The 27,831-nt window shown below is 39.0% G+C and overlaps 1 protein-coding gene across 1 annotated transcript in view; it reads right to left on the bottom strand.

The window, feature by feature from the left end:
- LOC149174599 (amino-acid permease BAT1 homolog) overlaps nt 1-27,831 on the bottom strand; it is a 261,107-nt gene that overhangs the window by 89,245 nt on the left and 144,031 nt on the right. Inside the window, exons 6-7 of the mRNA XM_089419358.1 lie at nt 27,470-27,759; nt 27,077-27,206 (exon numbers count right to left, since the gene is read on the bottom strand). Of these exons, the coding sequence (XP_089275484.1) occupies nt 27,077-27,206; nt 27,470-27,759 (420 nt within the window). The remainder of the gene's footprint in view (nt 1-27,076; nt 27,207-27,469; nt 27,760-27,831) is intronic.

Here is a 27,831-nt window from a genome sequence, read left to right as displayed (position 1 = left end):
TTTATGAAAAAATCAACTTGCTGGAATTTTCTGAGTGAAAAATCAGCAACTGTAATTTTTCCTTTTGCTGTCCCAAATTGCCCTTCAGCACTCAAGCTCTGATACCATGTAAAAATTTCTGTTTTCCCACCCCGGCTTTCAGTTTCTCCTTATTTCTCCCATGTAGTTAAATGCCCATTCCCATAACCATACATTTAACAGACTGAAAAAAATAAATATTGCTGAAAACACAAATTCTGGAAATTTTTCAAAATGCTGGAAATTGCAGAATTAAAAATCAGCAATCAAAAACAACCATTAAAACACATTAAAACACTGATATTTTTTGTCAACTTGACCCTGGAAAAACCCCCTACAACTCTTGGGGAAAACCAGTTTGAGAGCTCTTCTTTATTTCTGAAAATTGCCTTTTTACAGTGAGAATTATTCAGCAAAAAATCAGCAAGCAAATTTACAACTTATCTCCTTTCCCGTGCCTCACAGGAATCTGGAAATTACAGCAAACAGGACAGCAATAAATGTTGTACGGCCTCCGTTTTGTGTGCAGAAAAATCAGCAAACTGCTCCTTGATTTTTGTGCAAGAATCTGTCTTTCACTATGTGCTGAATCAGCTGTACAAATCTGCTCAACTGCTGCCTTGGAATGTGTGCCAAGCTGCTGTCTCCTTCTCCTCCCTGCTCAGAAATCTCTCTTGCTCTCCTTCTCCCAATCTGCTCATGAAAGAATGAATGACCTTTTCCTTCTTTTCCTCCTTTAATATAACTCCAAGTGACTTTTGGGTGATCCAAGTGACTTTTGGGTGATCTCTAAATCCAATGGCTGAAATAGATTTAGATCAATGGTTGAGATTAAATGCTCATTTAAATCTCACTTTCTATTTTTTAATTCACCCAACTTTAATAAAGACCCACTTAGTCATTTATTTCCAAAGTCACTTTTCCTTTCTAATTTTTCATTTACTTTAAAATTAGACTTAGTAACTTTATCACTTAAAGTCACTTTTAAATTAGATTTAACTTTATAAAATTATAAAGTCACTTTAAGAGAAAAATTAAATTCTTTTGGACACTTTTCCCTAGGCCAAAGATCAAAGCCTAAGGGAACCACCTGTCCTCCGGTACCAAATTTCAACAAATTACAGCCAACAAAATAGGAATGAGAATTTACAGACACTTCTTGACCAAGTTCTACCACAGGTGAAGCACTTCTTCCACGGAATCCTTAGGATCCTCTCTGCGTCAAACTGCTCTCCCAGGCTCAGCATCAAGCTGCCTACGCAGGCTCTGCGTCAAACTGCCTATGCACTACCTCTTTCTACGTCACCTTGTTCCTGCTTTACGTCTTGCTGCCTTGCACTCTCTGAATGTGTTGATGCCCTCACTCTTTTTCTCACCTGCAAATCTCCCTCTTATTCGATTTTCTCTTACCGAACTTCGACCAGTGAGGAAATCGATCTTACTTGGGCAACTGAGTATCTGCCTCTAGTGTGTCCTCCAAGTGCCCATTAAGTCTCTTCTTATAATCCTCTCGTTGATCATTCAACGGCCCAGATTAGATTCTCATCAATGGTTAGGATCATTTGACTTGATCTCTTCCTTCTTCTAGAAGTTCCATACACAGTTTAGATTAATACCCATTAATTATTTTAATTTCCTAAGTTTAGACTTATGGTCCCATTAAAAATAATTAATTATTTTAATAAAATTGTTTCCGGGTGAAATTTCCCAAAACGATTTCTGGGTATTGGAGAATGCATGTGTCCAAGGCTTCCTATGAATTTTGAGGCCTAGAGCACATCCGATACTACCCCAAATCAACACTCCCTCTTAGCGAGGAATGTGCTCTAGCAATATACTGCTACTGCATACTGCTCTAACTCTGAAGCATTGTCATCTGCACAGCTAATGTCTGACATGTTGTCCACCAACTACTGCGCTACTGCTGCAACTGTACTGATGCCTTTGACATTTCCATTGTCAATGCTACATCTGTACTACATCTCCCTTTGAATGTCTGTATCTGTGCTACTACTGGCACTGCCACCGTCAACTGTCCCTGCACTCCAAACTGCTACTCTTACTGAATGAACTTAGCTCTTCTGAGAGCCTTTCTGAGTATATCTGCCAGCTTCTCTCCTGTGGGGACATAATGTAGCTTTACTACCCAACATTGAACACAGTCTCTAATAAAGTGACAACGAATATCTATATGTTTCGACCGATCATGAAATACTGGATTCTCAGAGAGTTTGATACAACTCTGATTATCGCAATAAACCTTGGTCGCTTCCATCCTTTTTCTGAATAAGCTCAAAAGCAATTTTCTGAGCCATATGGCTTTGTACGTAATGGTGCTGGCTGCCATATATTTTGCTTCTGCTGAGCTCAATGTTACCAATTTCTGCTTCCTGCTGCACCAAGATATCATCCTTGGTCCAACACTGAAGCAGTACCCTGAGGTACTTTTTCGGTCTACTGAATTACCTGCCTAATCTGCATCAGTCAAGCCATTCAAACTGACGTCCTCCCCCCTGGATTACTTCAACCCATATCTAACTGTTCCGTGTAAATACCTAAGAATGTGTCTTGCTACTGCCCAATGCACCTATTTTAGTTTCACCATGGATTAACTAAGAGTGTTGACAGCAAAACAAATGTCTGGCCTAATATTTGTTGAAATTTCCAAGTCTAACTAGTTAGAAATCCTTCCTGCACTCCCTGGTTTATTTCACCTACTTGTTTAATTATTTAACAATATAAACACTGAAAATAAACACAAGTACAGTCTCAACCATCTACAGATCATCAACTGAAAGAATAGACAAACACACAAGGGACACCGTTATTTTTGGACAATTGTCCCCGGAAAAACCCAACTTTGGAAAACTGGTGCAACAAATCTGAGGGTTTTATTATTAAGCAACTTTCTTGAGTACAACTGGGTGCCAAACTAGTTCACCCAACAGAGAAATCAATCTGGCAGTAATACCTCTCTTCGGAAGCATATATTCAGCAAGTTTGCTCCACGAAAATCTCTCCAACGCTTCTCTGAGGCTCTGCATCCGCCCTCCTGGCCTCTACGTCACTCTGAAACCCCCTTTGTCAGCCTTCTGGTGCTCTGTGCTAGCTATCTAGCCTTCTGCGTCACCCACGCAGGCCTTGCTAGCGTCTGCACAATCCCTTTGGCCCTCTGTGTGGCTCCTGCTGGCTCTGCGTAGCCTCCTCTGACTCAACGTTGATCCTTCGGCAGTATCTCTGCCTCTCTGCTATGCATTCACTACCCCTTGCTGTAGCTTTGGTCACTAGTTCGATTTCTCGCAACAAAACCTTGCTCCAAAAAATCGAACTGACTGATCAATCTTGGTGTACCTCCAACTGACCTTCAAGCCTCCTCTTATACTTTTTATGTTGAGCCTTCAATGACCAAGATTAAATCTCTAACCAACGGCTAAGATTAAATTTGGCTTAATCCATGTCATGTAGAACCTTCTCACCCAGTTTTATATTAATAACCATTAATATTTTTATTTTCCTAAGTTTAGACTTAGGAAACCATTAAAAATATTAATTATGTTAATATCTCTCTAATTGGGTGGAATTCCCCAAATCATTTTTGGGTCTTGGAGATCTCATGTGCTTTAGCCTCTCTGCCAATTTTTATGTCTAGAGCACATCCGATGCTACCCCAAATCAACACTCCCTCTTAGCGAGAATTGTGCTCTAGTAATGCTCCACCATTGAACATCACCCTGATCATCCGACACCGATCCCTGTGTTGATGCTTGGCATGCTGCCCAACATCCTTTGCACTGTTGCCTCCTGTACAACTGCCCACGGCTCTGCCACTGCCACTGCTACATCTGTATTGCAACTCCCTCTGCATTCGTGCTACTGCTGGTCCTTCCTCCCAACACTACATCTGCACTGCAGCTCTCTCTCATCATGTTGCATCGTGCTGCCCATAGCACTACCACTGCTACTGCTGCACTGCAACTCAGTTACTGAGAAGTAAGTAACTGATCTACCCAACTACTAACATCCTTGTCAAGCTAGAAGCCCTCTTGATGTTGAAGCTCCCCCTGCTGCTATCTTGTGCTCCCTCTATTGTCTCTACACTGCTGCAACAACTTTGTTCCTCTCGCACTACCGCAAACACCTATGTGCCTTTCTGCACTACTGCAACCTCTTCTATGCCTCTCGCACTGCTGCAACCCTCACTGCGCTGCTACAGATCCCTGCACTCTAGCATTGTTCTGCCGCTCCATCCGCATCTTGCATTTACTAACATCCGTCATCCTGCTACTGTCTCTTGCAGCTCCCATAGCCAGATATCATCCAAGAGTTTGGGTACCTCCAGGGTCCTGCCCCACATCTTTTGTAGTCCTCCTGACTACAACTCGATGTCACCCCACCTCTTCTCTAGAGGTGCATGAGCACTCATGGCACAATCATCCTCGATCTCTACTTCCTTCTCCGCCTTAGCCGGCGCTGCCTTGGAGTCAGAAGCCTCTCCCTTATTCTTCTTCCTAGGACACTAGGTTGCATAGTGACCCAGTTCACCACAATGGAAGCACTTTATCTTGGAGATGTCCTTCTTCTTCCTCTTCCCTTATTGTCCCGCAAATGCCAGAGTCGCATCCTCTTCCTCCTCTTTCTTGATTCGAACACCTTTGCTGCTACTTCCCATCTTGGTCAGTCGTCTGATCTCTTCTTGGCGAAGAGCTGCCCACATCTCTTCCCAACCTGGAAGATTTGCTCTACCCAAAATGCTTTGGATGAATGTCTCCCACTCCTTAAAGACTACGTTCAGGGCGGTCCTCACCATGAACTCCTGATCCAGCGTGGCCCCTATGGAAGTAAGTTGGTCCCGAATCTCCTGCAACTTGCTGAGGAATAGATCTATCTGCTCCCCCTTCTACATCTGATACGAGCGCAGCTGATTCTCTACTACCATCCTCCTCTGCACAGAAGTGCCTTGATGTAATGTCGTCAAGGTATGCCACATCTCCTTTGCCGTATTCTTCTCGGCAATATGCTTCACTATATGGTCCTTGACCCCATCAAGGATTATGCACTCTACCTTGGCCATTGCATCTTCATAACTTTCGTTATCAGCTGGGTCGACTGGGATAGCCACAGTTCTCAAGGCGAAGGCCTTGATGCGATGTCTATCCAGAACATACAGGATCCTGGCCTTCTAGATGACAAAGTTGGATGCCCCATCCAACCTGTCATGATCCCTTAGTCTGTTCATTGCCATCTCCGCTCTTCTCTTCGACTCCCTCTGAGTCTCTACTTCCTTCCTAAAATTTCCCTCTTAGACTCCCTCTGAGTCTCGATTTCCCTCTTGGAAATCCTCTCCTCGACTCCTCCTGAGTCTTGATTTCCCTCTGCAAATCCTTCTGCCAATAGTCGAAACGCTCCTCTCCGATCCCCTTTGCTCCTGCAACACTGATTTGGATTTCTTGGCTAGAAATCTGCCTAGGTAGCGACTCCCTCTACCTTGGTTTTGTCCCATTAGGTACTATTCTGCTTCGACAGCAACAACACCCCACCAGCTTCACAACCCACAATCTGCCCACATCTCCCTAGGCCCCAGCAACTGAAGAAACTGATCCTCTTAGCTCTGCGCAATCCCGGCAAGGCTGAATCGCTCCTTTGGCCAACTACACTCCTACCTGGCTGAATAGGATGACAGGGCTCTCCGTGAGCCTCTTCATCCTCTCACTGCTTCTGCGTTGGCCCTCTCTCTGGCTCGAACTAATGATGTAGGCCCTCTGCATCACTCCTTCTCTGCTGCTTTCTGTTTAGGAACAACTTCTGTCTCTCGAGACAGTTGTTTCTGCTACAAATTTTCTGATTTCAACTAATGCCTTCAGCTCTCCTGTGATCTACAATGCTCTAATACCGTGTTGAAATTTCTAAGTCTAACCCGTTAGAAATTTTTCCAATACTATCTGGTTTATTTCACCTACTCGTTTAATTAGTTAACAAGTTATTTAACCATATAAATACTAAAAATAAACACAAGTATAGTATCAACCATCTACAGATCATCAACTGAAAGAATAGACAAACACACAAGGGATACCATTATTTTTGGACAATTGTCCTCGGAAAAACCCAACTTGGGAAAATCAGTGCAACAGTTCTAAGGGTTTTATTATTAAGCAGCTTTCTTGAGTACAACTGGGTGCCAAACTGGCTCACTCGACAGAGAAATCAATTTGGCAGTGATACCTCTCTTCAGAAGCAGATATTCAACAAGTCTGCTCCATGAAAATCTCTCCAACACTTCTTTGAGACTCTGCGTCAGCCCTCCTGGCCTCTGCGTCCCTCTGAAACCCCCTGCGCAGCCTTCTGGTGCTCTGCGTTGGCTCTCCGGCCTTCTGCGTCACCCATGCAGGCCCTGCTAGCCTCTGTGCAATCCCTCTGGCCCTCTATGTGGCTCCTGATGACTCTGCGTAGCCTCCTCTGACTCAACGTTGATCCTTCGGCACTATCTCTGCCTCTCTGCTATGCACTCACTGCCCTTCGCTGCAACTCTAATCATTGGTTCGATTTCTCTCAGCGAACTCCGCTCCAGAAAATCAAACTAACCGACCAATCTTGATGTATCTCCAACTGACCCTCAAGCCTCCTCTTATACTTTTTTTGTTGAGTCTTCAACGGCCGAGATTAAATCTCTCATCAACAGTGAAGATTAGATTTGGCTTGATCCATGTCATTTAGAACCTTCTCACCCAGTTTTATATTAATACCCATTAATATTTTTATTTTCCTAAGTTTAGATTTAGGAACTCGTTAAAAATATTAATTATTTTAATATCTCTCTAACGGGGTGGAATTTCCCCAAACCATTTTTGGGTCTTGGAGATCTCATGTGCTTTAGCCTCTCCACCAATTTTCATGGCTAGATCACATCCAATGCTACCCCAAATAAACAGTATCGACCAAATACATATGCGACCCAATGAGTTGTCTGTATAAGGTGGGATCTACTTCCTTGTCTTCTGATGCATCTATTTTCATCCAGTCAGTGATCATGGGAGTAGCCATGGGTCGGCAATCCTGCATTCTGAATCTCTTCAGAATTTTTGTAGCGTACCTTCCTTGTCCAAGGAAGATCTCCCCTTTCTTCTGTCAAACTTCCAACCTCATAAAATAATACATCAATCCCAAGTCCTTCATGTTGAATTCGGCTTCAAGATTCTTCTTGCAATCCTAGATGAGCCTGGATAATCCAGTTAGGTGCAGGTCATCTACATACAATACCAGAATAAGTGGCTCATTCTCCACCAACAAATAGTAGAGATTGGGATCATCATCACTCTTGACAAATCCCAACTGCTGCAAGTAACTACCAATCTGACCATACCATACTCTGGGTGCCTGCTTGAGCCCGTACAGGGCTTTCTTTAACCTACAAACATGAGTTTTCTTCTCATGAGTTTCAAAGCCTTCAGGTTGTTCTATATGCACCTCCTCTTCTATCACTTCGTTCAAGAATGTTGTCTTGACATCCATCTGGTGAATCTACCATCACATTTGTGCTACTAGGGATATAACATATCTAATAGAGGTGTATCGAGCAACTGGGGCGAAGGCCTCTTCATAGTCTATTCATTCTTTCTGAGCATACCCCTTTGCCATGAACCTTGCCTTGTACTTCTCTATATTGTCGTCTGCAACATACTTGATCTTGTAGATCCATCGTGATCCTATAACTAATCTATCTTCAATTCTAGGTACTACTTCCCAGACATCATTCGTCATGATGGAGCTGTATTCTTCCACCATGGCATCCACCCATACTTGGTGTTGAACAGCTTCCTGAAAGCTAGAGGGTTCTTCAACCTGAGCTACCAATGCCTGGTATCTCTCTGGTTGTCTACGCTGCCTCTTCTTGGCTCTAGGAGCTCCAACAAACTCCGCTGCATCCCTTAATGTATGTCGTACTTCTCTGCTAGTTCTACCACTGGTGGTAGGAGGCTCAACCAACTCTTCCTCATAATTTTGTCGTTCCGTCTATTGAGAATCATCTGCATTTCCTCCTTCTCCGGAGATACTGGTGCTAGTCACTGTACTCGACCCAGGTGTATGTCCTTTAGCCTGTCGTTCTTGCTGCTCTTGGACTAATGGAACATCTCCTGACTAATCTTCTGCAAGCATCTCACGAACTTTCCTGAAAGCTCTGTCTTCCATGAACTTTGCATCACGTCTTACTACAATCTTCCTACTGCTAGGAATGTAGATTCTATATGCCTTTGAGGTCTCGTTGTATCCTACACGATACCCCTTTTCTGCAGTTTCATCCAGTTTACTGCGCTTCTCATCTGGAATGTGACAATAAGCCATGCTTCTGAATATCCTAAGATGGCTGACTTCCGGCTTCTTCCCTGTGAAAACTCCTTCAGGCGCTCTCTTCCCCAATGCTCTATGAGGAGTTCTATTCTAGATATATATTGTTGTGTTACAAGCTTCTGCCCATAGATACCTAGGTAGACCCTTATCATACAACATAGCTTTGGCTACCCCAACAATAGTTCTATTTTTCCATTCTGCTACTCCATTCTGCTCTGGATTATATGGTGTTGTCCACTCTCTTTAGATGCCCTCCTTTGCGCAGAAATTTGTGAAGTCTTTGTCTGTATATCTCCACCATTATCTGAAGTGATCATTGATAAAGGTGACGAAGTATTCGCCACCACTAAGAACCCTTGTGGACATAGGATTGCAGATATCTGAGTGTATTAATCCTAATACATATTCTGCTCTATTGTTACTTCTAGAAAAAACTCCTTTAGCGTACTTTCCTAGTACACATTCTCTGCATAAGTCGTCATGTTCACTACTAAGGACTGGTACCCCAGTAACAGTCTCTCTGAGCATCCTCACTCCTCCATGGTGTAAGTACCTCATTCACCTCTACCATAATTCATTTCGCTCCTTCTCACCATTATAGTTGTTGCCTATCAGTGCCATTGGTGATTCGAGTTGCAACCTATACAACGTGTTGCTTCAAACCCCAATTTTCTTTTTCTTCTTCCAGCGTGGATGCTTGACATATACCTTCTTTCCCATGAAGTATACATCATATCCCTTGTCCTATAACTGGGACACTAAAATCAAGGTCATTCCTAATCCTAGCACATGTAGAACATTGGTGGCTCAGATGTTAGTCCATGCTTCCATCTAAAAAGCTATGGTGTCTCTCCCTACTGGAGTACATTTCGTTTTGTTTCCCATAGTTATTTGGAAGTTCATTTGTTCTTCTTGATAGCTTGAGAAATGTTCTCGAACTCCAGTTATATGACTGAAGCCCCGCTATCAATGTACCAAACATCCGTTGATGCTGAATATGTTAGGCATGCGAATTCCTCATCTAATCTAGTAGATAAATTTGAGGCACTTTGAGTATCCATATTGTGCCAATTTCAGACGCTAACCTATCCCAGCAACTTCTGCAGGAAAAACTGCGTCCTGTTGGAATACTGAGAGGGGGGTGAATCAGTGTTTTCTTTCAATTGTTATTATTACCAGTTAGATTCTTCATAATTTAATCAGAGAAACGTGTAAGAATAATTTTATTGAGTATAAAAGGATAAATACAATGTATGATAATTATTCCCAAGCACCAACTTGGTTTTGATGAGGCTCCGACCTCTAGGGCTTTGACCCTATCTAATCCAAGGCACCTACCTTGGGTTTAGGAGCACTGACTCCAAGGACACGAATCCTGTTGTTCTTAATAAACAGTATAAATATAACTTACTTGAATGTTCTTATTCCATAAATACTTGAGATTAACTTCACTTACTTTTCACTGTACCTTGTCCACCACTAGATTTCACTGTTGCTGCAATCTCAGTTCATAAATCATAGATCAGCTACATAACAAGCTCCAAGTCATTGTACAAATTGGTCATTTCACTTCACTGCATCATAGAGAATCCTCCACTGTCATTGTTGTCCGAGAAGTGTGTCCAGGTTTCTATTTGAAATAACTTTCCACAGTGCGAGCAATACTCGAGCCAAAAAATCAGAGTTACTGTATTAATGGAGGCATAGTTATGATCCACTGTGATTAAGTATCAGTCACGATCAGAGATTCTGCACCGCAGTCTGAGCCTGAATAAGACGGTCCACCGCTTAAACTGTATACAGTTCTGTTTTAAGATGATGTCTCTGTCCGCAGTCCTTAAATACTTCTCCACAGCCTTTTAGAGTCCACAATTCATTGATTTAATCCGCAGTTGGACAGACCCACAAGTAAGTAGACCCTTATGAAGTATACATGCAAACCCCTTATCCGCACTTCAGTTTTTAGGCACAGCAATCCGCAAATCAGTTCTTAAGGTGGCTAGTTGTGTCCTTAGTTCATGAGATGTGAACTGTATATCCTTATCTTTTCACACCAAATTGTTTTGTACTTCAAAAATGCAGAGTTCCTTCTGTATATATACTTGTTTACGTATGAAAAACGAAAGGTCGTGTCTCCTAGCTAAGCCGACATGAGTTTGACAAGTTCAGGTCGGCTTACTGACCATAATTATACCCTTTTCTTAAAAAAATCATATCTCCTAAAATATTTGGAGTTTCGGGGCATGTGATAGCTCATTAGAAAGCTAAACGTATTCTCTAAAATATGGTATGGGTCTCATGATGATATTCTTCCTCTAGAATATGGAGAAAAATATTATTTAATGTGACTGATCATCATTAGTGTAGAAATGGAGGTAGGGCAGAGTGTCTTTGAGTGTTGGGCTTCTCCATCGTTTGGTTCCTTCATTGATTGCCACCAAGTCCCTGCCTTCTTCAATATATTGACATCAATGACAACTAGATTAACAATCTCCCCCTTTGTCATTGGATGGCAATATTTTTCTTCTCTCCCCCTTTGACATCAATGGCAAAGGAGTGCACAAGGACTCCCCCTGTCGAACTGCTCCCCCTGTCATGCGGCATCTTAAGAATCAGCTTAGTGTGATGTAATAACCCCCATCTTTTGGCGAAGATGTTCAAATGCTTCTCGAGGAAGAGGTTTTGTGAAAATATCAACAATCTGCTCCTTGGTATTGATATATTCCAACTTTATGTTTTGTTCAGCTACTTGTTCACGAAGGAAATGATACTTGATTGGTATATGTTTGGTCTTTGAGTGCATCACCAAATTTTTGCTGAGACTGATAGCACTTCTGTTATCACAATAGATGGTGATTGGTTGATTGGTACCTATGTTGACATCTTTTAGAGCTTCCTTCATCCATAATATTTGAGTACAACAATCTGCAGCAGCTATATACTCGGCTTCAGTTGTAAATAGTGATATGGATGTTTGTTTTTTGCTGAGCCAAGATACTAGACAATCTCCCAGGAAGAATGCATTCCCACAAGTACCTTTTCGATCATCGACACTTCCGGCCCAATCAACATCGTTGTATGCAGTCACAATAAGAGTTGAGCTCTTAGGGTACCAAAGACCAAAATCAGGAGTTCCTTTCAAGTATCTGAAAATTCTTTTTATAGCCAACAAATGGGATTGTTTAGGAGCTTACTGAAATCTTCCCACCATTGCTACTGCTTGCATAATGTCAAGTCTTGTAGCAGTCAAGTATAGGAGGGCTCCAATTATTGCCCTGTAATGAGTTGCATCTACCGGAGGAGAGTCATCATCTTTGCTTAATTTGCAATCTGTGGTCATAGGTGTGCTCATGGGTGTTGTTGTCACACAAATTGTCACGACAATGCTCAGACCGAGGGATGTCACCCTGATCCCCGATCTCTCCGTTTAAGCTGTCTCCCGAGGCTAAGGGGGGTAGACCCTAAGGGATGAATGAAGACCAACTATGGACCAGTTGGGCTGGGAGACACAGCAAGGCAATTTAGCACTTGATTGATTTAGAAATTAATGTACCAGTGCCTTATGGAGTTAATGATTAAATCATTATTTATTAAATGTTGCAAAAATATGAACCTTGTAAAACAATCATTTATCATCAAATATCTCAAGCGATACAAGCTATTCAATAAACGCACAATGCTTTATCAATGATCCAACAATTAAACTTCAAAAAATCAAATGCTTTAAATGACCATAAAATTTAAATGCTGACCAGCTACCACTTTCATATAGCCAACTTTAAATAAACATTTAAGTGCATTTAACTATAGACAAGTGGAACATAGATACCACAAAAGAAAAAGAAAAAGACATTAAAATAAATTGTCAATTTTTAATTAGTCTTTTTCAAAAAAAATTATTTTTTATATATTTTTCATTATTTTTTCTTATATCAAAATAGACCAAAATATCTAAATGAAAATGAAATTTAAATATATACAAATGAAATGGAATTTAAAACTAAATATTATAAAATAAAGTCTAAAACTAAGATCTAAATTCTAATTTATATACACAATATAAAATCTAATTTCTAAATAAAACTCAGACCTGAAAAAAGAAAACTTTTTTTATGATTTTTTTTATTTTTTTATGATTTTTTATTTATAAAAAAAATAAAACAAAACTAAACTTGAAACTAAAAGCTAATCTAAAAAAAAAAAATGAAAATCAATTTTTTATTTTCAAACTTTTTATGATTTTTATGATTTTTTTTATATTATTTAAAATCAAACTTTAAAAATTAAATCTAAATAAATCCTAAAAAATCTAACCCTTTTTTAACTTTTTTTTGTTTTTATGAATTTTTTTTTCATATAAAGTCCTAGGTTAAATATACATATAACCTAAATAAACAAAATGAAAATTAATATCTAAACTAAAGCCTAACTATACAAAATCTAAACTGAAATGTATCTAAAATCTAAAAAAAAGAACTTTTAGATGCCTAAACATAAAATAAACATAGAACAAAGATCATAAATTAAAATATATCACATCTAAACCTATCCTATCTAACCAAACGCACACACACCAAACGCACACTCAACAGATGAAAAAAAAACGAAAATCCCTGATTGCAAGTCCGACGGCGGAAAGGAAGAGCAGGCTTAGTGATGGATAGTAGCGATGGAGGGTTAGGAAACGCGAGGAGGTGAGGGAGATCGAAGACTGTCGAAGTCGCGAAAGGGAATGGAAAAATGACTGTGCAGATGGTGATAGTTGCGTAGAGGAATAAGGTTGCAGGAGGGTTTGCAATGGGTTTGCGATGGCAAGTAAAAAAAATCCGCAATCTGGAAGAAACCGCAACAAAGCCTTCGAGCAGGGAAGGGGAGGGAAGCTGTCGGGATGGAGATAAGCCACAGACGCAGCCTGGTAGCGGGTTACAGTGGGCAGCGATGGATGCCAAAGGAAAAGATAGCGTGGAGTATGCTGGTTTAATGGAGAATGCGTTTTCCTTTTGCAGGTTTTGGAGCTGAAGGGAGCAACGCAAGTGGAATGGATGCAGCTAATGCGATTCTGGAAGGTTTTGCAGCGTGAGAGAAAAACGTGAGAGAGATGCGTGGACAGGCGATGCAGATTGAGCGGTTTTTGGTTACTGAGTGTGCGTAGAGCTGCGTGAATACGCAGGGATAATCTTTGCAGGTGCTGTGTGAGGGGACCTAGCAATGAAGTTTGAAGAACACTGAGCGATGGAAGCAGCGTAAGGAATGGCCAGCTCGACAGTAGATGTTGGAATGGCACGCAGGGAAGAACTATGGCCCCAAAAAAAATTTCAAAAAATTTTTTGCAGCAATAAAACCCCAGGCAACAGTGAAAAATGAAGATGCAGGTAGCAGACCTACAGTCCAGAAACTTGAAATTTTAAACCCTTCTTGCTTCAGATTGCCTGATGGAAACCCCCCCGATAAATTTTCAAAATCTGTACCTACAACGTACAATGGCAAAAAACAAAACACCCAAAAATAATATATGCAAGAAACAAAATTGAAAGCCCTAAATCAGCTAAATAATTACAATATTTACAGATTAACAACTCTAAGCAGCCAGATTTATCAATAATCCACAGAAATATTTTCAGAATTTTAAATTTAATGTGAGATGCTTCAGAAAACCCTTCATGCATTCATAAAAAAAAAATTCAAATGATAAGCCCGGGATCAAAATTGGTTGGACTCTTTCAGAAAACGCAATCCGAGAGTTGGCTAGGTCAGCCGAGAACTTCCCCTAACGCCCGGTAAATTCAAAACTAAGGATATCCTGCACAGCTTAAATCAACCATTAACATAGAGGGAGAAAACAACAGATAAATTCAGATCAAATGGAGATACCTGCCATTATATTTCAGAAATTAAGCTATCATTCAAACCCCAGAGATCAGACAAGATACCTGTGCCTAAATCAATCTTCATCAAGCTATTATCAATTGCTGAAAATAAAATTATGCGGAAAAATAAAACATCTTACAGCATTTCCAGAAGAGTAACACCAGCAAGATTTCAACCCCAAAGTCTTTCTTTATTGCACAAAAAATGACTACAAGAGAGCTTTCTTCAGCACAAGACTCACAGATCCCATCTGATCTCAAATGACCCCTAACACCCTATTTAAAGGAAAAATTCCCAACGGCTAGTTCGAACGATCCATGTCAAACTAATCTCGACCGTCGATGAGGATCAAAATCCGTTTTAATCTCATCCGTCGAAATTTTAAATGCATTTTAATATATTAAAAAATTAAAACTTTGCATTTATTTTCTCAAAACTTTGACTTATTATTATTTTATTTTTTAATTTTTTATTATTATTTATATCTTTTTTAATTTATTTTTTAAATTTTATTTTATTTTATTATTTTTTAGTTATTTTATTATTTTTTTTATTTTTTATTTTTTTATTTTTTTTTATTTTTGGATCCTCGAACTTAGACTTTGAAAAAATCACCTAGGGCCTAGGACTTAGGACTTATGAGGGGATCAAAACATTTTCTAACCCTCAAGACACTTTACATCATGACTTTTACAATTTTACATCTCAAGGAGGAAAACCCATTTGACATAGACCCTCATAGACCACCCAGTTCTACGACACAAATATAATCTAGTAGATCAAGCAATTTGTAATAACCTAACCAAATAGGTAGAGTTATTTCCAAATTACTTTTACAAAGACTCTAAGCACACTAGGATTCCCCTAAGATTCTAATGACAAAATCCATTCCGGCTTTGGGGTTAGGCTAAAGGAAAACTCTGCCGATCATGGATCGGTGAGACAAAAAACCTTCCGGAACGTAGATTATCATTAGAAAATTAGGTTTTCCTAGGCAATTTACATACATGACTCAGATCTGCTAAGATTATTTACAATATACACATGCAGACTGGGTTTACAACATAACATGATCGGGCTGATGATGATAGTCGAATGGCACAGACACGTCGATCAAGCGCTATCCCTTTTGCAAAAAAGTGGGTGTACTGCTATGGGTAGTTGACACGTAGTGGTCAACAGGTGCACAGTGTTCCATTCCATATCTTTTAAGCATGTCTTTAAGATATTTTGGTTGAGATATGAACATGCTTGTTATGGTTTGAGATACTTGTAGTCCAAGGAAGTAAGATAACTCTCCTATCATCGACATTTCGAACTCTTTTGACATATTTTGAGCAAATTCATGGCTCATCTCATCATTATTGCTAGCAAAAATCAGATCATCAACATAGACAAGAGTGACTAGTAACTTATCCTCATCTATCTTCATGTAGAGATTACTTTCTGCCACCCCCTTCTTGAAGGCTTGTTGTTGTAGATAGTGATCCAATCTTGCGTACCAAGCTCTAGGAGCTTGTTTCAACCCATATAATGCCTTTTTCAACTTACAAACAAAGTCTTTTCCTTCTGCTAGATTAAACCCTTCTGGTTGCTCCATGTAGACTTCTTCCTTGAGTTCCCCATTCAGAAATGCTAATTTTACGTCCATCTGATAGACTTTGAATCCTTTTGAGCAAGAAAATGCCAAGAACATCCTTATAGCTTCCATATGAGCTATCGGTGCAAAGGTTTCTTCAAAGTCAATTCCTTCAATTTGTGAATAACCTTTACAAACAAGCCTTGCCTTATTTCTGATGATTTGTCCATCTTCATTCATTTTGTTTTTGAACACCCACTTGGTTCCAATTATATTTTTATCCTTTGGACAAGGTACCAGCTCCCATGTCTCATTCTTCTCGATTTGAGACATTTCTTCTTCCATGGCTTCCACCCAATGAGGATCCTTGCTTGAGTAAAAGTTTCTGGTTCTATCATAGATAGGAGAGCAACATCATTTTTCCTTGGTGTACTTGTCATCCTTCTTCGGGTTTGTATCCCCTCATCTACATTGCCAATAATCTGCTCTTTCGGGTGATGTTTTTGGAGGAACTTCACCTTTGAAGGGGTTTGAGATGGTTCTTTTTCCTTCTTTTTTTTCTTGAGCTTTTTCCTCTTTTTCAGGTTCTTCATTTTCTTCAATGAGAGGGTCAACTTCATGATCTTCAATTTCCTTTTCTGGAAGGTCTTCATCAATCTTCACATCAATGCTTTCCACTATTTTCCATAGTCGATTATTGTAGCACTTGTAGGCTTTGCTCCTTGTAGAATATCCAAGGAATATTCCTTCATCAACCCGAGAATCAAATTTTCCTAGTGAGTCATCATTGATTTTTATGAAGCACTTGCTTCCAAAACTCTTGAAGTATTTTACTGAAGCAGGTCTTCCTTTCCATAATTTATAAGGAGTCTTCTCATTATTTGGTCTTAGTTGAGTTCGATTCAAGGTATAAACTATTGTCCCGACTGCTTCTCTCCAAAATTTTCGCTGCAAGTCCGCTGCTAGTAACATTGTTCTTGCCATTTCTTGAATAGTTTGATTTCTTCTTTCAACTACCCCATTCTGCTTGGGTGTTCTAGCGACAGAGAGTTCTCTTTCGATTCCATGTACTTTACAGAATTCATCAAATTCTTTTGATGTGAATTCTCCCCCTCTATCCATTCTAAGACATTTAATCTTAGAATCCTTTTCATTTTCTACAAGAGCTTTAAGATTCTTAAAACATTCAAATGCTTCGGATTTATATTTTATGAAATATACCCACATCATTTTAGTATAGTCATCAACAAATAAAGCAAAGTACCTTTATCCTTGGAGCATTGGAGTTCTAGTTGGTCCACATAAATCAGCATGATCGATCTCCAAAGGTTTTGATGTAAAGAATTCCTTGGTCTTGTGGTTGGTTCTAGTTTGCTTTCCATGTTGACATGGACCACATACACCTTGATTTGGCTTGAATAACTTTGGGATGTCTCGCACTGCATTGATCTTGCTGATATTGATCAAGTTATTGAAACTTGTATGTCCCAGTCGCTTGTGCCACAACCAACTTTCATCTGTTTGACTTAGATAACATTTATCTTCTTGAATTTTGTTCAGAATGTATACGTTATCTGATGTTCTAACTCCTTTCGCCACAAGTTCTCCTGAGGAAGAGTTCCTTATTTCACAATCTTTGGTGCTAAAGACAACATTATGTCCTTGATCACAGATTTGGCTAACACTCAAGAGATTGTGTTTGAGCCCGTTTACCAGCAAAGCATTTTGAGCCTTTCCTTTTCCATTAATAAGGGTAACAATTCCTTTTCTCGCAATTTTGGCAGATCCACTTCCAAAGGATACATTTCCCTCCTTTTTGTTCAATGAGAAAAACTTCCTTTTGTCACCTGTCATATGTCTGGAGCACCCACTATCCACAAACCAATGATTTTCATCACTATGAGCACATAGGGCTAGGCCACATTTATCCGTATTGGGATTCTCATTTTTTGCTTCTCTTCTTTTGAGGGAGCAATTTTGTTCATTATGTCCATTATCATTACATAATGAGCAGATTGGATCAAATTTGGCCAAAGGATCAAAAGAGTTGTAGGTCTTGATTTGTCCTTGCCCTTTGAGACCATATGGTTTGTTTGTTTGATCCTTCAATTTTGGTGTTTTATTCTTATGAGCCATGCAATGTTTAGCTTGATGACCAAATTTTTTACAATAATAACAATGCCCAAAAAAGATAGTTTGGTACCTGTTGTAATAGCCATGATTTGAATCAACATTCTTCCTTGGAGTTACTCTTTCTTCATTCTTTGGATTTGAGATGGGCCTTTGATGAAATGATTTTTCTTCCTTTGGGTTGCTGGAAAGTATGTCGGCATAGCTTTTCATATTATCCCTTAGTACTTGATGATTCTCCTTTAAAACCTATCCCAGATTTGTCATATTGAGGTTTTTGAGCATTTAGGATAATGTCAAGTGTTTGAGAGCTTTCCCAACTCTTTTTGACTTGCTCCAATTCCTTCCTCAGAGATACTTTTTAGCTTCATGATTTTCACAAGTTTCTTCCTTTTCTTTTAGCTTATTTTCCAAGAGGCCTTCCCTTCTTTTTGCTTCCTCCTTTTCTACTTTGAGAGAGATGATTTTATTTCGTAATTTCTTATTTTCTTCAATGGCACTCATTAACAATTGATCTACATTTCCTTCTAGTCCTAAATCATCATTATTTGTGAATGCCTTGAATAATACTTCTTGGCTTCCAGCATAGTCATTTTCTTCATCTGATTCATCATTACCTCCTTTGTGATGAGGGAAATTATTAGTTGATTTCCTTTTGCTAACTACAAATTCATCTTCACCAAACTCATCTTGCTTAGAGAAGAAATTCTTCTTATTGAACCCTTTCTTTTTGTATACCATCATTTTAGAATCCTCCTCATCATCACTAACATGCTTATGAGGACATTTTGCAACATAATGACCTATTCTTCCACATTTGAAACAAATAAGAGGGTACTTACCTTTAGCTTGGATCCTTTCTTTAGTCTTCGTACAAATTGCGCCATTTCGGATTCAACATCGGAGTCATCACTATTGGTATTCCATCCTTTCCCCTTTTTTGATTTTGAGGCCTTGAATGCTGCATCTTTGGAACTTGGGATTCCATTTCTCATCTCATAGGCAATGAGGATTCCATGAAGTTCATCCATCTTGAGAGTATCTAGGTCCTTCATTTCTTCTATAGCACTTACTTTGGAGTCAAATCTATTAGGGAGAGATCTTAAGACCTTTTGGACAACAGTGCTTTCTTCAATCTTTTCTCTCAATCCTTTAAGCGAGTTGACCACCTCAACTACTCGGAGAAAGTATGATGCAATATCTTCTTCATCATCCATTTTCAGACTTTCGAATTTCCTTCTTAACTTTGGAGTCCCCATCGTATAAGCTAACCAGCTTATCCCCTACTTTTTTGGCCGAATCACAATTCATGACTTTTGTAAATTCAGAATCAGTGATTCCACTAGTGATGGAATTTAAGGCTTTTGCATTTGCAATGTAAGCTTTCCTTTCATCTTGATTAGTTGGAAGAGTGGAAGGAGCAATGTACCCATTCAAAACTGAATGCCAAACTTCAGGTCCAAGGGACATTAAGTAGTAGGACATTCTTTTTTTCCAAAAACCAAAATTTGTGCCATCGAACAAAGGAAGCCTTCCTGACACTTCTTGATTTTTCATTGTGACTAAGAATCCTTCTTCTAGTTGTTAGGTTGATTATGAAGAAGCTGGCTCTGATACCAATTGTTGGAAATACTGAGAGGGGGGTGAATCAGTATTTTCTTTCAATTGTTATTATTACCAGTTAGATTCTTCACAATTTAATCAGAGAAACGTATAAGAATAATTTTATTGAGTATAAAAGGATAAATACAATGTATGATAATTATTCCCAAGCACCAACTTGGTTTTGATGAGGCTCTGACCTCTAGGGCTTCGACCCTATCTAATCCAAGGCACCTACCTTGTGTTTAGGAGCACCGACTCCAAGGACACCAATCCTGTTGTTCTTAATAGACAGTATAAATATAACTTACTTGAATGTTCTTATTCCATAAATACTTGAGATTAACTTCACTTACTTTTCACTGTACCTTGTCCACCACTAGACTTCACTGTTGCTACAATCTCAGTTCATAAACCATAGCTCAGCTACATAACAAGCTCCAAGCCACTATACAAATTGGTCATTTCACTTCACTGCATCATAGAGAATCCTCCATTGTCATTGTTGTCCGAGAAGCGTGTCCAGGTTTCTATTTGAAATAACTTTCCACAGTCCGAGCAATACTAAAGCCAAAAAATCAGAGTTACTGTGTTAATGGAGGCACAGTTATGATCCACTGTGATTAAGTATCAGTCATGATTAGAGTTTCTGCACCGCAGTCTAAGCCTGAATAAGATGGTCCACCGCTTAAACTGTATACAGTTCTGTTTTAAGATGATGTCTCTGTCCGCAGTCCTTAAATACTTCTCCACAGCCTTTTACAGTCCACAGTTCATTGATTTAATCCGCAGTTGGACAGACCCACAGTTAAGTAGACCCTTGTGAAGTATAAGTGCAAACCCCTTATCTGCACTTCAGTTTTTAGGCACAGCAATCCGCAAATCATTTCTTAAGGTGGCTAGCTCTATCCTTTGTTCAGGAGATGTGAATTGTATATCCTTATCTTTTCGCACCAAATTGTTCTGTACTTCACAAATGTGGAGTTCCTTTGTATATATACTTGTTTGCGTATGAAAAACGAAAGGTCGTGTCTCCTAGCTAAGCCGACATGAGTTTGACAAGTTCAGGTCGGCTTACTGACCATAATTATACCCTTTTCTTAAAAAATTCATATCTCCTAAAATATTTGGAGTTTTAGGGCATGTGATAGCTCATTAGAAAGCTAAAAGTATGCTCTAACATATGGTATGCGTCTCATGATGATATTCTTCCTCTAAGATGGAGAAAAATATTATTTAATGTGACTGATCATCATTAGTGTAGAAATGGAGGTAGGGCAAAGTGTTCTCCATCGTTTGGTTCCTTCATTGATTGCCACCAAGTCCCTGCCTTCTTCAATATATTGACATCAATGACAACTAGATTAACACATCCCACCTGAGACAACTTTCCTTGCTGAATCTTTTGTTGCGTTGTTCCTTCTACCACTGACAAATTTCGATTGGAAAGACTTACTTCTCTGTCGACTCACTCAAAGAGAGTTTTCCCGCGAAATTAAATCTACTTGGCTTGAACTACGCAATCCTTTGGGTGATTCGAATTTCCGCCCCTACAAGAATTTTGAATTCCCTTCTCCTTTCAACGCTGGGTCCTCCAGCTTCTTTCTTCTGCTTCCCTGTAGCTCCGATACCATGTGAAAATTTCTAAACAGAAATCCTACTACAGTGATTAATATTATTTCTTCTACTTATTATCTCAGAAGTAGGTTATCACAGTATTCTTACGGAAAATATCGAAATATATTCTACTGCAGCCTTCACAATTAAAACATTGCAGAAAGTAAATGTAAGGAAATATACTAGCACAAATACAACCACAATGACAGTTGTTTTTGGACAATCATCCCCGAAAAAACCCAATGTGGGAAAACCGGTGCAGCAGATGAGGGTTTTTATTATTCTTCAACAAATTCTCTTGTACAAATTATAGCCAGCAAAATAGGAATGAGAAATTTTGCATACACTTCTTTACCAAGTTCTACCCCAAGTGAAGCACTTCTTCTTCCCCGGAATCCTTATGATCATCTCTGCGTCAAACTGCTCTCCTAGGCTCAGCATCAAGCTGCCTACGCAGGCTCTACGTCAAACTGCCTCTGCGCTACCTCTTTCTGCGTCACCCTATTCCTGCTCTGCATCTTGTTGCCTTGCACTCTCTGAATGTGTCGATGCCTCACTATCTTTCTCACCTACAACTCTCCCTCCGATTCGATTTTCTCTTGTCGAACTTCGACCAGTGAGAAAATCGATCTTACACGGGTAACTGAGTATCTGCCTCTGGTGTGTCCTCCAAGTGCCCATCAAGTCTCTTCTTATAATCCTCTTGTTGATATTTCAACGGCCCAGATTAGATTCTAATCAATGGTTAGGATCATTTGACTTGATCTCTGCCTTCTTCTAGAAGTTCCATCCACAGATTAGATTAATACCGATTAATAATTTTAATTTCCTAAGTTTAGACTTAGGTTCCCATTAAAAATAATTAATTATTTTAATATAACAATTTCTGGGTGGAATTTTCCAAACAATTTCTGGGTATTGGAGAATCCCTATGTCCAAGCCTTCCTGCAAATTTTGAAGCCTAGAGCACATCCGATGCTACCCCAAATCAACAGGGACTCCAATGACTAAGATTAAATCTTAAGCGATGCCTCGATCATTTCTGGATCGATCTATGTGAGTTTCTAGAGAATTTTCACTTTGACTTAATTAATTCTAATTAATTAACCAATTTTCCTAAGTTTACACTTATGAATATTAAAAAATTGGTTAATAATCTAATTAAGTCATCTCTAGGTGGAATTTCCAAAAACGATTTATGGGTTTTGGAGATCTCATGTATTCTAGCCTCTTCACCAAATTTTGTGGCTAGAACACATACGATGCTACAAAAACTAACACACTCTCCCTCTCACTGCCTTTCCTGGAACTGGAATACTTCCTCCAGGAATGTTGTTGACCTCCTCTGCCACCTGCTACTCACCCTCTAGCTCTATCTTCTAGGTTGAGTCTCTGCCACTAAGAAAATCGAACTATCTGGGCAATGAAGTGTTTGCACTGGTATGTCCTACATGACCACATCGATCCCTTCTTATATCTTCCTATTGGGACTCCAACGACCAAGATTAAATCTTAATCGATGGCTCAGATCATTTCTGGAGCCATCTGTGTGAGTTTCTAGAGAATTTTCACCTTGACTTAATTAATTATGATTAATTAACTAGTTTTCCAAAGTTTAGACTTAGGAAACATTAAAAAATTGGTTAATAATCTAATTAAGTCATTTCTATGTGGAATTTCCAAAAACGATTTCTAGATTTTGGAGATCTCATGTATTCTATCCTCTCCACCAAATTTCGTGGCTAGAACACATCTGATGCTACAAAAACTAAAACTGAATCTTGGTGAGGAAGGGATCTATGCCTTCTCCCTTCTGCATCCTTATGCATCTGAACTTTTCTTCCAAGAACATCTTTCGTTGCTCGGACACACCTTGATATAGTGTGGAGAGAGCTACCCACATTTCTCTGGTTGTACCTTTGTCTACCAAATGTTAGACTATATGATCTCAAACTCCATCCAAGATTAAGAACTTTGCCCTTGCCATCTCCTTCCTCTCTTCTTTGAGCTGATCCACATCCTGAAGAACTGCCACCACATTATCTATGTAGGCTTTGAAGCCATGTTCATCTAGAAGCATCCTAGCCTTCCAGATGACATAGTTGGAAACTCCATCCAACCTATCATGATCTCTAAGCCCTGTTGTGGCCATCTTTGAATATGTCAAAAACTCCTTCTTTCCCTCTACTTGGTTGTTGCTCTCCTACTTGCACTCCCTCCTGGAATGCATAGATCTGCTAGCTGCTACTGCCAATCTGCCTAGAAAAATTGAATTCCTGAGACTTGAAGTTCCCTAAGAGAAATTTTCCCTTTGTTGTGTGTGCTTTTCTCTTCCACTCGACGTTGGTTCTACTGCTACAAAACCCTCTACGTCCAACCAAGGAATCTGCTCAGCGAAAATCTGTGTTGATACTGCTCCCTCTAACTCCTGGAATCACTAATTCAGGAAACTCGGTTTTTCTGCAACCCTGCAACTAAAAATCGAATTCCTACCCCAGCAATTCGGTCTACCTGTCTGAGCACTGCGCTGCTTCTAAGAATTTCGGCCTGCTGCTACCTCGGCACCGCGAAATTCTTTCCTTCGCTTCTAAGCTTCCCAGCTGATCACTCACGCTCTGATACCGTATGAAAATTTCAATCTATCACAGCAACTGGAAATTATTTTTTTAATTGTTAATTTATTTGCAGTTTGCTACTGCAAATACCAAATAATTCACACTATGATTTTCACAAACAAATATTGCAAAAGAAAAATAGCATTGGAAACTGAGAAAATCTAGGACACATAAAAATATGACACTGTTATTTTTGGACAAATGTCCTCGAAAAAACCCAACTTGAGAAAAATGGTGCAGCAAATGAGGGTTTTATTATTATGCAGCAGTGAAATATGAGTACAATCTATGGATGCCCAACTGGCAATCCAAACAAAAAGAAAATCTGGCCAAAATTATTTAAGGGAATTACCCTTCTTCAATAAGCAACCTCGACACAACTTTCCTTCAGAAAACTCGTCCTCCTGGACCCTCTGCATCAGCATTTGCGCAATGCTTGCACAGGCCCTATGACGTCTAGCCTCTAAACAACCTCTGATGAAGTCGTTATGCCTGTCTCTGCTGAGGAAATCGTTTCTCTGGCACTTTGGAACCTCTGCCCAGCCTCTGGAACTGAAAATGATTCATCCTCCAGCTAAATCGGGTTGCTCTTCTGAAGCAATTGCGCAGTCCTCTGCGCCGCCTCACTGGAAATAACTCAGCCTCCTTGTTGTTGCCTCTTTGGATCTAGAAAAATTCCTCCGAATCACTATCTCTGCTTCGATCTTTGGCTCTCTGGCAACTGTTGTTGCTCTCTAGAAATCGATCTGCCAAGGAAATTGAACTACTCAAGTGTATTCTCCATCACCACATTGATCCCTTCTTATATCTTCCTGTTGGGACTCTAGCGACCAAGATTAAATCTTAATCGATGGCTCGGATCATTTCTGGATCAATCTATGTGAGTTTCTAGAGAATTCTCACCTTAACTTAATCAAGTCTGATTAATTAACCAGTTTTCCTAATTTTAAACTTAGAAAACATTAAAAAATAAGTTAATAATCTAATTAAGTCATCTCTAGGTGGAATTTCCAGAAACGATTATTGGGTTTTGGAGATCACATGCATTTTAACCTCTCCACTAAATTTCGTGGCTAGAACACATCTGATCCTACAAAAATTAACATCAACTATTGCAACGGTTTTCCTGCATTGGGTTTTTTCCGGGGACAATTGTCCAAAAATAACTGTGTCACAATTCTTGTGTGCGCTAAAATTTCTCAGTTTCCAATATTTTATTTTCCGCAGTATTTTTTATGATGAAAATTGTAGTTGTGATTTTATTCATTGTTTGCCGTAGCAAATAAATTGCATAATCGAATTTACAGTTAGGAGAATAATTTCCAGTTGTTGCAATAGATAAAATTTTCACATTTAGAGCTTTATTTTGGTCTTGATCTTATCTTGTGTGAGATATCAAGCCAAATATTGTAACATTTTACTAGACTTCTATTGTAACCTTTGAGCAAAACTTAGACCACTTGCAACTTTTCTGGAAGGAGTGCCATTCCCCTTGAGTGACTCATTTGTAAACTTCTCTCCAAAACCACTCTTTATCCCTCACTTGATAAGGGGGATCGAATCTAATAAAAAGCACCTTTTTCTTATGTAACACCGAATGCATTCAATTTCATTTGCAAACTATTGTAGTTACTTTATGCATTTGATTTGACTTACTTTCCATTTCATTGTACATCTATCTAGTTTAGTCTTTTAATTTGCTCATTTACTTTACTTTCAAGCATTTCAACTTCCTAGATTAGATCTTTACTTTGCATTTCATTCTTAGAGCAATAATCTACCTCCATCTTAACTGGTTGAAGTAGTAATTAGGGACCCTCCATACCCTACTATTTCCTTACTTGGAAATCGAAGCCCTGGCGAGAGTAAAGTTTGGGGAAGGGAGTTACTTTTAAACTTGTTTAAACAATCTTGCAATCTAATTCACATAAAAACTAACTAAAACTAAAATTATCGAAGGGCATCTCACTACAATACAAAGTAGGGTTGGTACTTGGATTTATACTCTATTTTCTCTCTTATATGGCAAGTCTTGATTATTCTGAGCAATCATCATTATTTCAAGTATCATTTGTTGAGCTTCTTGTTACATTTTCAAGTATTTTCATTTACTGTACTTGCTAGTCTCTTGTCTGTCACTTTTACTTTTAAAGAAATTGATCTTTTGGAGCATCTTTATTTCAAGCATTTCTTTCTGAGCATTTCTTTTTAAAGTTATCACCTTACTTGGATCATTTGCTTAACAAGTACTTATAATTCGGCATTAGTCTATTTGCTTCATTTTGAGATAGCTATACTTGTGGATCTATATGCTCATTAAACCCATCAATGTGCTTTGATTATTTTATTGCTCTGCATAGTTGCATTGTATCTTGGTCATTTTTCACTAACTCCTAGAACTTAACTTAATTAGTTAAGCCTTAGTTTGTCTTGTATGGCCCACCCCCCTTCGCTTCGACTAGGAGTGAGACTAGACGGAGAAGTTGAGAATTGACTGACAACCTCAACACAAGGTTTGGCCCCAAGGTCACACCAAGTGGAGTTAAAGATTTTCTCCACAATAATCCTAAGTGTGGATTAAGGCGGCAACAGGACCAATACATGCAGCATAAAGAAAGCTCAAATAGGTGAAATGTGGACCAAAATCTAGTAAGCACTTAAAATTCACTAGTACAAGGGAGACCACTAAGAACACCATGGATTTGCATTCTGCAGAGTACTTTGACTGAGAAAAGGTTAGATCTTGCACCCCAGCTTACATCGAGAGTAATAGTTTAGCCAAGAATCTGTGGAAATGTGATCAAATTCCAGCATGTTATATTTAAAAATACCAATTGAATAGTTAGTCCAGTATCCTCAAAATATTGATTGAGGGATATGGTGATTTTTAATGTCGGGGGATGCTCCATAGAAAAGATAAAAGTATCAGCATGTTGGCCTATTACCTAGTGATCTGTTATCATTTTCTCAATGACATAAGCAGGCATCTTTGATCATAAGACAAGTATAACATGTACAATTACCAACATGCTTGGATGAGTGGCCATGTTGATTCTATAAGTTGCAACAGTCTATCTAAAGAGTGAAATATTAAGCTACATTTCCACCAAGTGGTGCTTCCTAGGTAAGAAAAATTTCTTGAAGGTCTTGCAAAGGCAATTGCAAACTTGTTTGTTGAGATTCTAAATTCCTAATACAGAATATTACTGTCAAGGTAGCAGGACAACCACTGGTAAGTTTATTCTGAGAGGCTATTTAAGAAGGTTACGGAACTTGTACACATTAAGCTAGATGTACTTACAGTGAGTGCCATGCAAAACGAAATACCAGCTGAAAGCCAAACAGCATTCAAAGGAACCTCATGCTTATTCACTTTATGCCAGAATTCTGAAAATGGCATTGCTCCATCTCTTGAAAATGCATATGTCATTCTGTGATATACATAGTCAGGTCTATGGTTGTTAGAGAAGTTTTATTTTCTCTACAATGTACATCTCTTAATTGGAATGGACTAAAAATCCAAGCATACTAAATAGAAAAGATAATAATATTAATGTGCAACAAATGACCATAAAAGTAATATCTATTATCAAAGCAATCTGGGAAAAGAAATATATAATAAACAGAAATAGCAGATTTTTGTATCATCAATAATTAATTGTTTATCCCAACAAGTGATTAGCTGGGAGTTTACCTTGAGTTGCTCGTGACTGAGCTCATGCCACAAAAAAATATAGCCACGGCAGCAACTCCCAGACAAATTATGCCCCCAGTTCCATTTCCATATCTGTCCTTGAAGGATAAATAGAAAATTTCAGCAATTGCATAACCACCAGCATCATTTGTAGAGCTCAAAAGAGTGGAGATATCAGTAACTGCAAATGTTATGCCAAGTATATAGCCCCATCCCACAATGATGGATACAACAATGGCACTTATAATTCCATATGGCCCATTCTTGTCTGCATTTCTGGTTTCCTCTGTCTAAAGTGCAAACAACAACAAAGTCATAGGCACCTTAATATAAAAGTTTTTTATTAAATAGATAAAATTTTA

The sequence above is a fragment of the Pinus tabuliformis genome, chromosome 4_1 (assembly GCF_031772625.1).
Source record: "Pinus tabuliformis cultivar Carrire ecotype Pingquan chromosome 4_1, CPIR1, whole genome shotgun sequence".
Taxonomy (NCBI): Eukaryota; Viridiplantae; Streptophyta; class Pinopsida; order Pinales; family Pinaceae; genus Pinus; species Pinus tabuliformis.
This window is presented reverse-complemented; position numbering and strand designations above follow the sequence as displayed.